The 14772-nt window shown below is 39.9% G+C and overlaps 1 protein-coding gene and 1 pseudogene across 2 annotated transcripts; both read left to right on the top strand.

Moving 5' to 3' along the window:
* Positions 1–1301: 1301 nt before the first annotated feature.
* Positions 1302–7352, top strand: XAGE3 (X antigen family member 3). 2 transcript variants are annotated; one of them, XM_054544229.1, is made up of 5 exons: positions 1302–1391; positions 2776–2864; positions 3362–3467; positions 4983–5108; positions 7241–7352. In XM_054544229.1, exons 2-5 carry the CDS (start codon positions 2784–2786, stop codon positions 7261–7263), a joined length of 336 nt encoding a protein of 111 aa, XP_054400204.1. In that variant the 5' UTR covers positions 1302–1391; positions 2776–2783; the 3' UTR covers positions 7264–7352. The 2 variants fall into 2 exon arrangements, with proteins under 2 accessions (XP_054400204.1, XP_002831720.1); XM_002831674.4 differs by lacking the exon at positions 1302–1391 and adding an exon at positions 1835–1912.
* Positions 7353–13528: 6176 nt separating this feature from the next.
* On the top strand, positions 13529–14772 carry LOC100452450 (eukaryotic initiation factor 4A-II-like; annotated as a pseudogene).

Raw genomic sequence — 14772 nt, 5'->3', positions numbered from 1 at the left:
GTTTCCAATAACGTGTTCCCCATTCCTGTCTGAGCGCTTACCTTCAACATTCATATTTCTAGGAATATTCTGTTCATGATGATGGATGTATTTTCTAAGATGACAGAAACTTTCTCTATAGTTATATAAACACCCATACAATGCTAGAAACTCTCCTCCATTTGAATGACCTCCCATAATGATTCATTCAGAGGAGAGAAGCGATCTGCTGGGAACTCTTAGAGCTTCCAAAACCCAGTCTACCTGTGCTTGCCCTGGCATTCTCTGCTGCCCTTCTGCATACAATGCTCCTAACTAAAGCCAGCCCCTCACCTCAGCTCAGGATCCCATGCCTCCCACCTTTTCAGGAGCTTTGCTCCTGCAATGATCATTCCTCTCTCCTGAACCACCAACTCCTCCCTCTAAATGGGATCATTCCCCAAGCTAAGGGGGGAACTCACCTTCTTCCCCCATGTCCTCCCATAGCTACTAACACATTTATCTGCTTCCTTTCAAAGCGAAACTGCATGAACTTATACAACCCACTACATTGGAGTCGTTTTTTCAAAATTCTATGGAAAGGAAAATGAACCAGAACAACCAAAACGATTCTGAACTATAACTTTGGGGAACTCACACTACCTAATTTCAAGAGTCATGTTAATTCTATAGTAATCCAGGGAATGTGGTACTGGGGAAAAATCAACAGATCAGAATGGAGTCCAGCAATATGTTCACAGACATGATAAACTCATTTTCAAAAAAGGTGCAAAGGCAATGTAGAAATATTATCTTCTTGAGAAATTGTGTTGTTTTCTACCTTGCTTCTTGGCCACGACATTCATTGCTCTTTACTCCCCTGGGTCCATTCCCCGTTTATCTCCTTTGCAGTTCAACTGCTCTTCTGTTTAACTGTCTGTCTGCCCCACCACAGTGTGGTAGCCTCCGTGGGACATACCACGTGTGGTTCCTTGGTCTTCACATTTCCAGCATCCCAGATATTTCCTGCAACATGGCAGAAACCCATGCATATATAAATGAGAAAAAAGTATGTATAAATATATATAATAAAATAATTTATTTATGTCACAAAAGGTTTTTCTGAGCCACATCCTCCACTCATGGTGACATGGGACTGTCCCCAGTGTTTCTGGATGCATGAGAATGGTAGGGCAAGAGAGGGAACAAAGCCTCTTTGTCCCTTTCCTTCTACTACAAACACCTTAGGGATGTGAGTCTGGGGACAGTGGGAAAACCCCGGCTGGCCTTGCATGTGCCTGACTCAGCGTGCACGCTCCTTGCTGCCCAAGTCCTTTGTTGTCCATGTGCCTTGCTGTCTGCCTTCTGTCCCTGCAGAGCTGTGCAAGGAAACATCATGACTTCCTTCTGTGTTGCTGACTAGGAGTCAGCCAGTAAGTCCGAAGATCAGTCTTCCCAGAGTTGAAGTGGGAGAGAGTTTGAGGAGGAGCCCGCGGTGCGGTCTATGGCCTCCGGTGGGGAGGTGCTTGAGGTTCCTGTCCTTCTCCTAACAGGTGGCGACATAGCCATGGCCTTGCTGCCGTGGGGGTCCCAGACAGGGGAGGAAGGAGGGCCATAGAGGGGAGGAGGACCTAGTGAACATGGAGTGAGTTTTGAAGGGGGAAACTATTTGTGGTATTTGTGTCCCGGAGGCATATGAAACCGCCCACAGAAGACACATTCCGAAGTCTTCAGTGGGAACCTGGGAGAGGGTAGAGGACTGCGGGGCGCGGCATGGGGTGGGGCGAGGAGAGGCGCCACAGCCCACTAGGCAGGCACCGACCTCACTGCGCATGTCCACTGGGTGTCTTCCCCTCGGCTCCTTTGCCCACGTGGTGAATGCCCTGGAGCTGTGAGGGTGTGAGGGTCGCGTTCCTGCCGTCTGGACTTTTTCTGTCCTACTGAGACGCAGCTGGTAGGTCCGCAGGCCAGTCCTCCCAAGGGTTGAAGTGTGAGTGCGTGTGAGGAGGAGCCAGTGGCTGTCCGGAGCGTGGGACAGCGTGGCCCGTGGCCTCAGAGGCCAAAGGGTCTCAAAGTGATCATCCTTCTCCTCGTGAGGTGGCACTGCCATGGGCCTTGTTGTGGTGAAGTCAGAATGAGGGAAGAAGGTGGGCCGCGTAGTTGAGAGGGGTCAGATGAAGATGGGGTGAGTGCTGGGGGTGCCGGGGCAGGTATCTGAGTCCCTGGAACCCTCGACCGAGGACAGATTTCAGACTCCTCCGTGTCGACCCGGGAAGGAGCCGGGTGGGCATTAAGGAAGGGAACTGGGAACGCTGCGGGTTGGTGACTATGGCCCTGAGGTCTGTAAAGCGCCTGGCAGAGGTGTACAGTGAGGAGGGCCCAGAGCTGTGTGGCAACTTCTCAACTCCACCGTGGAGGTTTGAATGGGCGGGGCTCTGCATTCCAACAAAATTTGATTTTGGGGGGAAATGGGCCTAGCAAATGGGTGTGTGACAAAAGCCGTGGTCACTGCAGTTTTAATTCTCTGGCTGTATTTTCCCAAATGTCTCCACGGAGGAGAGTTCAGTTGTGAAACCAAACCTCATCGGAAATATCCTGTCTTTTGCCAGGAGCCTTAAGAAATTGCTCAGCTAGCTTCACCAACTTAATGGCTTCCCAAGCATTCAGAAGGCACACATACTTACACTTGCCCTGAGACTTAGTTCGAAAGTATTTACAAACTTTTAAAAAATGACAAGTTAACATTTGGTCATGGAAGTGGTCAAATATAGCTGTCTTTTCAAGTGCATTTACCAATTCACAGTATTCTGTTTGCAGTGTGAAATATGATTTGGCGAGGAAGATCAACATATAGGCCTAGACCAAGGAGAAGTGTACCACCTCCTGAGCTGATTGGGCCTATGCTGGTGAGTGCCTTAACCTTTGATGTTTTCTATTAGCAGAAAGTTATTTTTGTAACTTGTTGTTGCAAAACTATGTTTTGTAATTGTTGTTGAACCAGTATAGACATACCAATAAAGGTCTCCCATGCTGATAAAAATAATCATGGCATCTCATGAAGGAAAGACTAGTCCAAGAGGATTAAGTTCTTCTGTTGTCTGGATGGATGATCTTGTGTTCCACAGATTTTGCCCATGATTTCCTTCTCATGCTTATTTGCAAAAGATTACACACATTCATCCCAGCTTAGATTAAAACAGCTTCCAAAGCCCTTGAGGGCAGCTGTCTTAGAGTAACCTCTCTGTGGGAAGAGTAACTTTATAAAAAATAAGTATGTGGAATAGTGTTGGAGAAATGTCTTTAGACTTATGATCAGAAATATCTATGTATTCTGTATATTTGTATTATTGAAATGTATTGATAACAAAACTTTTTATCTGCACACACACACCCCTGGTTCCAGGAGCCCAGTGATGAGGAGCCTCAGCAAGAGGAACCACCAACTGAAAGTCAGGATCCTGCACCTGGTCAGGAGAGAGAAGAAGATCAGGGTGCAGCTGAGATTCAAGGTGCTGGGAAGGGAAAGAAAGAACGTCTATGGGGAGGGGAGGAGGCCTATGCCATGACAGAAGGAAAGAAAACATTAGGAAAGGATCTCAAACATTTGCTGAGAGTTGGCTGGAAAAGTGAAGAGTATAGTTTGCAGCTTCATAGAGTCCCTGGATATAATGAATCTTCTCTTACCTTTGAAATATATTTTGTATGCTTGAAAATACAGTCCTTGCTAAATCAGATGAAACTGTTTAATTTGATGTACAAAAATGTACATTATTTCAGTAGTTTACTTTGATCTTCTTAGAATGTTGTTGTCTGATCTTCTCAGCCGAGGTGTCCACAGTATTGTATGCACCCTTTAATAGCATGTAGAATGCCAAGTCACCCTACCTGAATACACTGAATAAAGCTCATTTGCATAAGGATGTTAGCCCCATTTTATAAATAAGAAAACTGAGGCTCTGAAATGGAGGCTTACCAAGAACACTTGACTCATGGAGAAGGAATTCATATTTCATTCCAAGGTTTGTGTTCTCCCTACCATTCACATTAGAAAACGTGAATGATTTTGCTTGAAATGTTAATACTCAAATGTGTCTGTACTGTAAGTACTTCAGTATTGGCTCAGGACAAAACAAAGTTCAGTGAAGCAGGATAGCAACGCCAGAAAAGAGCTCAATGAATGACAGCCACTCTTTCCTTTGCTTTGTATTTTTAACAGTATGTTTGGTAAAATCTGGATAATTCAGGACATTGGCATACAGGTAGCTATATTAGTATGATTTTAAAGGGCTTTTAAAGAGTTGTTTATATACTTTTATAATTAGAAAACTTGAAGTACAATAAGATTATCATAAAACAGAAATTATTTCCTCAACAGATAGCATTTTGAGGTTAAACATTGACAGAATTTGGGTCATGGGTTACTTTAGCAATTCACTGTTAAGGGGTTTCCAGCATATGACTGTCAACAATGCCCATTAATTTTTTTTCACTTAAGTTTCTGTACTCTTGTGGAAGACAGCGATTTTGCTGTTATATTTGGTACTTTTTTGTGAATGGGATTCATTTATGGAAAGTTACATATAGGGCCTTTGGACCTAAGTTTGTTTAATTTTAACCAAAAAATTTTCAAGTGACCTCAACAGGTGATGAGTGTCAGGACTGTAAGATTTGTCATAGGCTCACCAATATATTCATCTAATCTTTCAGAAAATTACATTTAAGTTATTATTAAAATGCTATCCATTGGGCAGTCTTTAGGTTTCCTAGATAGCCGACACTCACTGTTTATAATACACAATGGTAAAGTCTAGGAAATGTAAGTGTGGTGTGATTTTTCCTCAGATTGTCATTTAAGATTAGATTTCATAATACAGGAAAACAAAGGTGGGACATCTTTGCATCACATTTATTACCACAGTCGCCTGCAGCCTTTTATTTCATAACATTGAGGAAAAGAATATTATCATTTCCTTCTTTATCTTTCTTGTTTGCCTGCTTCAATCGATAATCTTTGTATTTTTTAGTGCCTGACCTGGAAGCTGATCTCCAGGAGCTGTCTCAGTCAAAGACTGGGGATGAATGCGGAAATGGTCCTGATGACCAGGGGAAGATTCTGCCAAAATCAGAACAATTTAAAATGCCAGAAGGAGGTATGCTATCCATTATTATGTGCTTTCTGTTTTCCACGATATTATACTTTTGATAATAAGAGAGAACATGACTATCCCTTTAAAATCAGAGTTCAAATGCAGACTTTCTTTGAAAGGTTGTTCAGACCCCAATTGCCTGACTGTAAGACTTAAACACTATCAGACACAGACACAAATTGGGTCAAACCCACATTGAATCATCAAATATGAAAGCATATTCTTACTTCTGATTATACCCAACAACTAACAATTTTCAGATTTTTTTCTAATTTCTGCTTTTAACAAATATATAACGCATTTGTAATACCAGTTTGTGTGAAATATCCTGAGCACCTTAAGCAGATTCTAGTACCAGCTCTAACATTATTTGTGAGATTCTGGATGAATTCCATAAATTCTACAACCATCTTTTGCTGTTATTGAAAATAGTAAATGCAAATCAGATGTATTAACATCTGTTTCAAAGTTGATATCTGTATCCTCATGTTCCGTTGGATAGAATACAAAGATATGATTTGTTTTTCATAACAATCAGTTTCACTCCAGTTATAATATCTGAGTTGAGATTTCATGGTTCCTAAGAAAATGAGTGGGCAACTTGCTTCATGAAAGTATCTTTTCCACATATTTTCCAAATTGATGACTGTTAATCAGAAGAGCTTCTGAATTTATAGGAAGCATTCCATGTTTATGGAAGAAATTGCCTAAATGTTTTTACTCTACACTGCTGAACCATTCCATTAGACTATTTACATGAAAGATAGTTTTCAATTATTTCCAGGAGCCCATTGAACAATCCTCAATTGTATTCTTAGGAAGATAGTCTTAAGTGAATATCTTGTTAAAACAGAAAATTACACGAGAAAGGAAAATATTGATGAAAATTATAAAGAGCAATAGAATAAATCTAAGGGAAAAGGAAAGAGGTACTTAATAAGAGACAGGTATGAAACATTAGTAAAAGGAAATGTAATCCAAAAGTAATACATTTAAAATATTGTTCTTTTGAAAAATAGCTATGAATAGGGTAATAATTTACACACTCTTGAAGAAAATGGAAAAAGCTCAACATGGAATATGAACGAGACCCTAACAGATACTGAATATATGGTATAATCGAAAGTGAATACATTCTTGAATTCTAGTATTTTCAAAATATGAATGAAATGATTGATATGCTAGGAACACATACATTAGTTAATTTATTCCAGTAATACCTGAACATCTAAGCATCACAAAGACTGTGGGAAAACTTCTGAAATTTCCCACTTATCCCTCAAAAACACTTAACTTTTAGAAACAAATATTTGGCTTTTCCAGATGTCTTACTGTCCTTTTCTATTTTCCTCTCCCTCCATTTCTTTTTTTGCCCCACTGTTCATGATATATGCCTCTTTCCCATTTTGATGTCAAAAATAATAGTGATAGATTAAACTGAATGTGACCATGTAATTTATTTTACCAATGGGAATACTTTCAAGTGTAAAAAGAGGGACTCTTCATATTGACATCAGGATGGTAGGTGAAAATCTTGGACAAATGGTTACCGTACCTTACAGACCACAGAAGGATGAACTAGCCCCAAGCAATATTTTTGGACTTCTGTGCAAAGAGAAAAAACAAATGCAGTACTGACCTTTCAATTCACTGCACTTTTGCAGTTCCTAATGTGACATAAACTGTTTCCCAGGAGCTTGTTGAACATCCAGACTATTATTTCAGGGCAAAACATTGCATTACATTATACATTGTTTGTAAATTCCTTTTGTTTCTTAGGTTTGTTGTGTGTTGGTCATATTTTTATTAAAACAATACACAATGTTTCCTTTTCACTTTGAGCCACCTTTTAATAGGTTCACTTGATTTAAAGTGTTCTGAAGTTAGACAGTTTTTGGTTTCCTTGAACTACAGAAAGCAGGATGTTTTAAAAATGTTGCTAATGTATATACTTGGAAGCCTGTCTTCAAAGTCTCTACAGAGGTCTAACTGAATGTTAGCCATCGGGTTACTCTTAGGCTTCTGGTTTTAGTCCATGGTATAAAACCAAAACTTTGGTGTCCTTTGCAAACCTTTAATGTCATCTGAATACAGTTCTGCTACTAATGTTCCCTCCTGTTATATTTCTATTATAGGTGACAGGCAACCACAGGTTTAAATGAAGACAAACTGAAACAACACAAACTGTTTTTATCTAAGATATTTGACGTAAAAATATCAAAATAAACTTTTGCAGCTTTCTCCAAAGAAGTCTTGCACACTTTTTGTTCATTTTATTCCCAAATATTTGATACTATTGAAAATGGTGGCCAGGTGTGGTGGCTCAAGCCTGTAATCCCAGCACTTTGGGATGCTGAGACAGGAGGATTTCTTGAGCTCAGGAAACTGACACCAGCTTGGGCAACATAGTGAGACCTCCTCACTGCAAAATAAATGAATGAATGCATGAATGTATGCATGTATATATGTAGCCTTAGTCCCAGTTACTCTTGAGGCTACGTTGAGAGGATCCCTTGAACTCAGGAGGTCGAGGACGTAGGTAGTTATGTTCAGGCCACTGCAACTCCAGCCTGGGTGACAGAGTGAGACTCTGTTTAAAAAAAAAAGGAAAAGTATCATTTTTGAAATTTTCTATTCTGATTACACTGGTACACACACTTGTGATATTATGAAATATATAAATATATATTTGGTCCTCTACCCTCTATACTGGCATACAACTCTTAATATTTTTAGAATCTCCACAAAGTGATGTCTTTTTGTATGCTAATGAGTTGGACTGATGCCTAGCAGCCCCTAGGTAGCTTTGGGATGGGGGATTAGAGGGCTGGGACTTTCAGCCCCACCCCAAACCTTCAGGGAAGGGAGAAGGGCTGAAGGTTAAGTTGATCACCAATGGCCAGCCAGTGGTTTAATCGATCACACCTGCATAATGGAAACCTCCATGAAAACCCAAAAGGATAGGGTTCAGAGAGCTTCTGGATAGCTGCGCACATGGAGCGCAGCATTTCCACAGAGGGCATGGACGCTCCCTACCCCTTAACTCATTCCTTACCTTATGCATCTCTTTAACTGGATCCTTTCTAATATCCTGTTTAAATCAACCCATAAATGTATATGTTTCACTGAGTCATGAGATGTTTTAGTAAATTAATTGAACTCGAGTAGGAGTCATGGGAAATTCAATTTATAGCTGGTGTGTCAGAAACACAGTAAAACAACCTAGGGCTTGAAGCAATTGGCAGGGCCCTCTTGTGGGACTGAGCCCTCAACCTGTGCAATCTGATGCTATCTCCAGGTAGATCCTATTGGAGTTGAATGAGAGGATACCCAGCTCGTGTATGCTGCAAAACTGATTGCTTGCTCGGTGTGTGGAGAAAAGCCCCCACATATTTGGTCACAGAAGTCTTTGATGTTACTGGTTGTAGGGCAAGAACAGAAAAAACACTTTTTTCTTCCATTCAACCAACAGGTATCATGTTTGTATATTGTTTTTCTATGCAGTAAACTTGCTAAATATCCTCATTCCAAATTTATCTCTAGATCCTTTCTGATTTTCAACATACACAATCATATCATCTTTGAATAACAACAGCTTGTTTCTGACATTTCAAACACTATAATTTTTCCTTTTTCCTATTTTACAACATTGGATGGACCCACCCAATACAATGCTGATTAGAACCAGTAATTGTGGCCATCCTTCTTTTATGTGTAGTAGGCACTGGAAATTTTTTATTTTTTATTTTTTATTTTTTATTTTTTATTATACTTTTTTTATTATTATACTTTAGGTTTTAGGGTACATGTGCACAATGTGCAGGTTAGTTACATACGTATACATGTGCCATGCTGGTGTGCTGCACCCATTAACTCGCCATTTAGCATTAGGTATATCTCCTAAAGCTATCCCTCCCCCAGGGTACATATGCACAATGTGCAGGTTAGTTACATATGTATACATGTGCCATGTTGGTGTGCTGCACCCATTAACTCGTCATTTAACATTAGGTATATCTTCTAATGCTATCCTTCCCCACTCCCCCTACCCCACAACAGGCCCCAGTGTGTGATGTTCCCCTTCCTGTTTCCATGTGTTCTCACTGTTCAATTCCCACCTATGAGTGAGAACATGCGGTGTTTGGTTTTTTGTCCTTGTGATAGTTTGCTGAGAATGATGGTTTCCAGCTTCATCCATGTCCCTGCAAAGGACATAAACTCATCCTTTTTTATGGCTGCATAGTATTCCATGGTGTATATGTGCCACATTTTCTTAATCCAGTCTATCATTGTTGGACATTTGAGTTGGTTCCAAGTCTTTGCTATTGTGAATAGTGCTGCAATAAACATACGTGTGCGTGTGTCTTTATAGCAGCATGATTTATAATCCTTTGGGTATATACCCAGTAATGGGATGGCTGGGTCAAATGGTATTTCTAGTTCTAGATCCCTGAGGAATCACCACACTGACTTCCACAATGGTTGAACTAGTTTCCAGTCCCACCAACAGTGTAAAAGTATTCCTACTTCTCCACATCCTCTCCAGCACCTGTTGTTTCCTGACTTTTTAATGATCGACATTCTAACTGGTGTGAGATGGTATCTCATTGTGGGTTTGATTTGCATTTCTCTGATGGCCAGTGATGATGAGCATTTTTTCATGTGTCTTTTGGCTGCATAAATGTCTTCTTTTGAGAAGTGTCTGTTCATATCCTTGGCCCACTTTTTGATGGGTTGTTTGTTTTTTTCTTGTAAATTTGTTTGAGTTCATTGTAGATTCTGGATATTAGCCCTTTGTCAGATGAGTAGATTGCAAAAATTTTCTCCCATTCTGTAGGTTTGCCTGTTCACTCTGATGGTAGTTTCTTTTGCTGTGCAGAAGCTCTTGAGTTTAATCAGATCCCATTTGTCAATTTTGGCTTTTGTTGCCATTGCTTTTGGTGTTTTAGACATGAAGTCCTTGCCCATGCCTATGTCCTGAATGGTATTGCCTAGGTTTTCTTCTAGGGTTTTTATGGTTTTAGGTCTAACATTTAAGTCTTTAATCCATCTTGAATTAATTTTTGTATAAGGTGTAAGGAAGGGATCCAGTTTCAGCTTTCTGCATATGGCTAGCCAGTTTTCCCAGCACCATTTATTAAATAGGTAATCATTTCCCCATTGCTTGTTTTTGTCAGGTTTGTCAAAGATCAGATAGTTGTAGATATGTGGCATTATTTCTGATGGCTCTGTTCTGTTCCATTGGTCCATATCTTTGTTTTGGTAACAGTACTGTGCTGTTTTGGTTACTGTAGCTTTGTAGTATAGTTTGAAGTCAGGTAGCGTGATGCCTCCAGCTTTGTTCTTTTGGCTTAGGATTGACTTGTTGATGTGGGCTCTTTTTTGGTTCCATATGAACTTTAAAGTAGTTTTTTCCAATTCTGTGAAGAAAGTCTTTGGTAACCGAATCCAGCAGCACATCAAAAAGCTTATCCACCATGATCAAGTGGACTTCATCCCTGGGATGCAAGGCTGGTTCAACATATGCAAATCAATAAATGTAATCCAGCATATAAACAGAACCAATGACAAAAATCACATGATTATCTAAATAGATGCAGAAAAGGCCGTTGATAAAATTCAGCAACCTTCATGCTAAAAACTCTCAATAAATTAGATATTGATGGGACGTATCTCAAAATAATAAGAGCTATTTATGACAAACCCACAGCCAATATCATACTGAATGGGCAAAAACTGGAAGCATTCCCTTTGAAAACTGGCACAAGACAGGGATGCCCTCTCTCACCACTCCTATTCAACATAGTGTTGGAAGTTCTGGCCAGGGCAATCAGGCAGGAGAAAGAAATAAAGGGTATTCAATTAGGAAAAGAGGAAGTCAAATTGTCCCTGTTTGCAGATGACATGATTGTATATCTGGAAAACCCCATCATCTCAGCCCAAAATCTCCTTAAGCTGATAGGCAACTTCAGCAAAGTCTCAGGATACAAAATCAATGTGCAAAAATCACAAGCATTCTTATACACCAATAACAGACAAACAGAGAGCCAAATCATGAGTGAACTCCCATTCACAATAGCTTTGAAGAGAATAAAATACCTAGGAATCCAACTTACAAGGGACGTGAAGAACCTCTTCAAGGAGAACTACAAACCACTCTCATTGAAATAAAAGAGGATCCAAACAAATGGAAGAACATTCCATGCTCATGGGTAGGAAGAATCAATATCTTGAAAATGGCTATACTGCCCAAGGTAATTTATAGATTCCATGCCATCCCCATCAAGTTACCAATGCGTTTTGTGATTTTTCAACAAGCAAAATTAAAACGTGATACAAATGAATGTTTTTCACTATGTTTACCAAGAATTTGTATCAATATAAAGACATTTATGTTATAATGCATACATTTATATAAACATGGGTGTAATCAAGAAGAATATAACATTCTTCCAGATATTTTCTAACTTATGTGTGCTCTTTTTTTATTGACTCTCAATCTATTTCCCAATTACTCATATGAAAGACTATTCTTTTTTTCTATACATAATATTAGGAGTTTTTACAATCATCATTAAACATGGCAGATTATTACTCTACCTATGATTAATATACGTTTGTAGCTTCACTGACTGGCAGTATATCAATATATTAAGCACATAACTAGATTTCTATTCAAAGTTACATCTAAAAATATTACCTATTATTGAAGGAGAATGTTCACATGATAACCATAACTCCAAATGTTATGTTGTTTATAGTACTGATGATGTGTTATTGGTTAGATATGATGGTCACATAAGAATTATCAGGATCACAAAGTAGTATAGGGATATCAGAAATCTTGCTGGCATAGAATTTGGCTACTTTGTCTTCCTAAATATCCTAAGCTGAAACTGAAGCTGAATAGAAAATTTAGGCCAAATATTTGTGAAAAAGCAAACTTTAAATGGCTGCATGCAATAAAAAATATGCTTGGAATGATTAAAGGGACACCTGATTTTAATGAGAAAGAAAACCCTGCATTCTCTTGTAGTTTTGAAGTAGAAGACACACAGCGCTTAATTCCAGGTCCTGACAGGACTTAATTCACAGTCCTCACAGGATAGGGTGAAGAAACCCTCATGAACCCGCAGACAGAGATGACTGCAGATGATTGAGGAATCTCTAGCTGCCTTCATTGCTCACTAGCACATGACACTCCCACCAGCGCCATGACAGTTTACAACTGCCATGGCAATGAACCAGAAGTTCACCCTCCCCTGTCCCCCTGCATTACTAGACAGTTCTAAATAACTCGCCCTTCAATTTGCATTAACCTACCCCTTCATTTACATGGAACTGAAAGTTGGTATAAATGAGTATAAATACAGTTGTCAAGAACCCATAGGTTGCTGCCTGCTGGCGCACTGCCTGTGGGTTAGCCCTGTTCAGAAAGGAGCCGTACTGTTCTATAAAAGTATTGCTGTCTAACACCACCAGCTCATGCTTAAATTCTCTCCGAGGCAAAGCCAAGAACCCCCCTGGAATAAGCTCCAACTTTGGGTCTCACCTATCCTACGTGAGTTTCAAGGCAAGAATTTTCCTGATAGTCTACAATTGTGTATTTCTCAAGTTGATTTGTTAATAATGTCAAAATCTCAGACTCTTTGATTCTATGTCTTGGTCAATATGTCATTTAAGCATAATGGTGACATAAAAGCTGAAGTGTAATAATTGTTAGTCTGATTAGAAATTCAGTAGGATTATTGCCCTGTAAGATCTTTTATTGTTACATTCACTGGAAGCGTGGCATAAAACCCAGAATCACAGAAAAAAGTGATTAATCAAAGCATGTATAAAAATTGGCCCAGGTGGGAAGATCACTTGAGCCCAAGAATTTGAGACCAGCATGAACAACATAGTGAGATCACTCTCTAAAAAATAAATGAATCAATTGCTCAGGTGTTGTGTCCACACCTGTAGTACCACCCACTTGGGAGGCTGGAGGATGAGGATTGTTTGAGCCCAGGAGTTGTGCCACTGCCCTCCAGCCTTGGCAAAAGAGCAACATCCTTAGGAAAAAGCACGTGTAAATACAGACATAAAATTCCTTATTTCTGTCAGAAAAGAAATACATCTTCCACTAAGGGTGACATGGGACTGTGTGTTTCCAGTGTTTCTTGATGCAGGAAATTGTTTGGGCAAAGAAACAAAAGCTCTCTTATGTCCCTTTCTTTTTACTAAAAAATGCCCTGTGGATGCGGATACAGGTGTTATGGGATCTTTGGGGTGTCGATTTTCTGGCTGGAAACCTCTGTGGCTGGTGTCGCCTTTGTTCAAGTTCTTGTCCTGCATCCAGGAAGTATAAGGTACGCAGACAAGTGGAGGGTAAACAAGACAAAGAGGACTTTTCAGTCGGGCACTGAGTGGTTTTTTGGATCATGTCTGGTGGCTCCATGGATTATAACAGAGAACGTGGCAGCCCAGAGGGTATGGACCCCGATGGTGTCATTGAGAGGAACTGGAATGAGATTGTTGATAACTTTGATGATATGAATTTAAAGGAGTCTCTTCTTTGGGGCATCTATGCTTACGATTTTGAGAAGTCTTCTGCTATTCAGCAGAGAGCTATTATTACCTGTATGAAAGGGTATGATGTGATTGCTCAAGCTCAGTCAGGTACTGGCAAGACAGCCACATTTGCTATTTCCATCTTGCAACAGTTGGAGACCCAAGCACTAATGCTGGCCCTCACCAGAGAACTAGCTCCACAGATCCAAAAGGTAATTCTGGCACTTGGAGACTATATGGGAGCAACTTGTCATGTCTGCATTGGTGGAACAAATGTTCGAACTGAAATGCAAAAACTGCAGGCTGAAGCACCACATATTGTTGTTGGTACACCTGGGAGAGTGTTTGATATGTTAAACAGAAGATATCTTTTTCCAAAATGGATCAAAATGCTTGTTTGGGATGAAGCAGATGAAATGTTGAGCCGTGGGTTTAAAGATGAAATCTATGAGATTTTCCAAAAACTAAATACAAGTATTCAGGTTGTGTTGCTTTCTGCCACAATGCCAACTGATGTATTGGAAGTGACCAAAAAATTCATGAGAGATCCAATTCGAATTCTGGTGAAAAAGGAATAATTGACCCTTGAAGGAATCAAAAAGTTTTATATTAATGTTGAGAGAGAGGAGTGGAAGTTGGATACACTTTGTGGCTTGTACGAGACACTGACCATTACGCAGGCTGTTATTTTTCTCAAGGCCCAAAGTGGACTGGCTGACTGAGAAAATGCATGCCAGAGACTTCAGTTTCTGCTCTGCATGGTGACATGGACCAGAAGGAGAGAGATGTTATCATGAGGGAATTCTGATCAGGGTCAAGCCATGTTCTGATCACTACTGACTTGTTGGCTCATGGGATTGATGTGCAACAACTGTCTTTGGTTATAAATTATGATCTACCTACCAATCATGAAAACTATATTCACAGAATTGGCAGAGGGGGACTATTTGGGAGGAAAGGTGTGGCTGTAAACTTTGTTACTGAAGAAGACAAGAGGGTTCTTCATGACATTGAGACTTTCTACAATACTACAGTAAAGGAGATGCCCATGAATGTGGCTGATCTTATTTAATTCCTGGGATGAGAGTTTTGGATGCAGTGCTCGCTGTTGCTG

Source organism: Pongo abelii, chromosome X, assembly GCF_028885655.2.
Source record: "Pongo abelii isolate AG06213 chromosome X, NHGRI_mPonAbe1-v2.0_pri, whole genome shotgun sequence".
In the NCBI taxonomy this organism is placed as follows: Eukaryota; Metazoa; Chordata; class Mammalia; order Primates; family Hominidae; genus Pongo; species Pongo abelii.
The sequence above is the reverse complement of the archived record's forward strand: the minus strand, read 5'-3'. Positions and strand labels throughout refer to the sequence as shown.

What these genes read in the sequence shown, in the direction of transcription:
- XAGE3 (XM_054544229.1), top strand. Translation starts at nt 2,784, where the DNA reads ATGATTTGGCGAGGAAGATCAACATATAGGCCTAGACCAAGGAGAAGT. An exon ending in AGCTGATTGGGCCTATGCTG is followed by an intron (nt 2,865 to 3,361) that starts GTGAGTGCCTTA and finishes CCCTGGTTCCAG; the next exon opens with GAGCCCAGTGATGAGGAGCC. An exon ending in ATTTAAAATGCCAGAAGGAG is followed by an intron (nt 5,109 to 7,240) that starts GTATGCTATCCA and finishes TTTCTATTATAG; the next exon opens with GTGACAGGCAACCACAGGTT.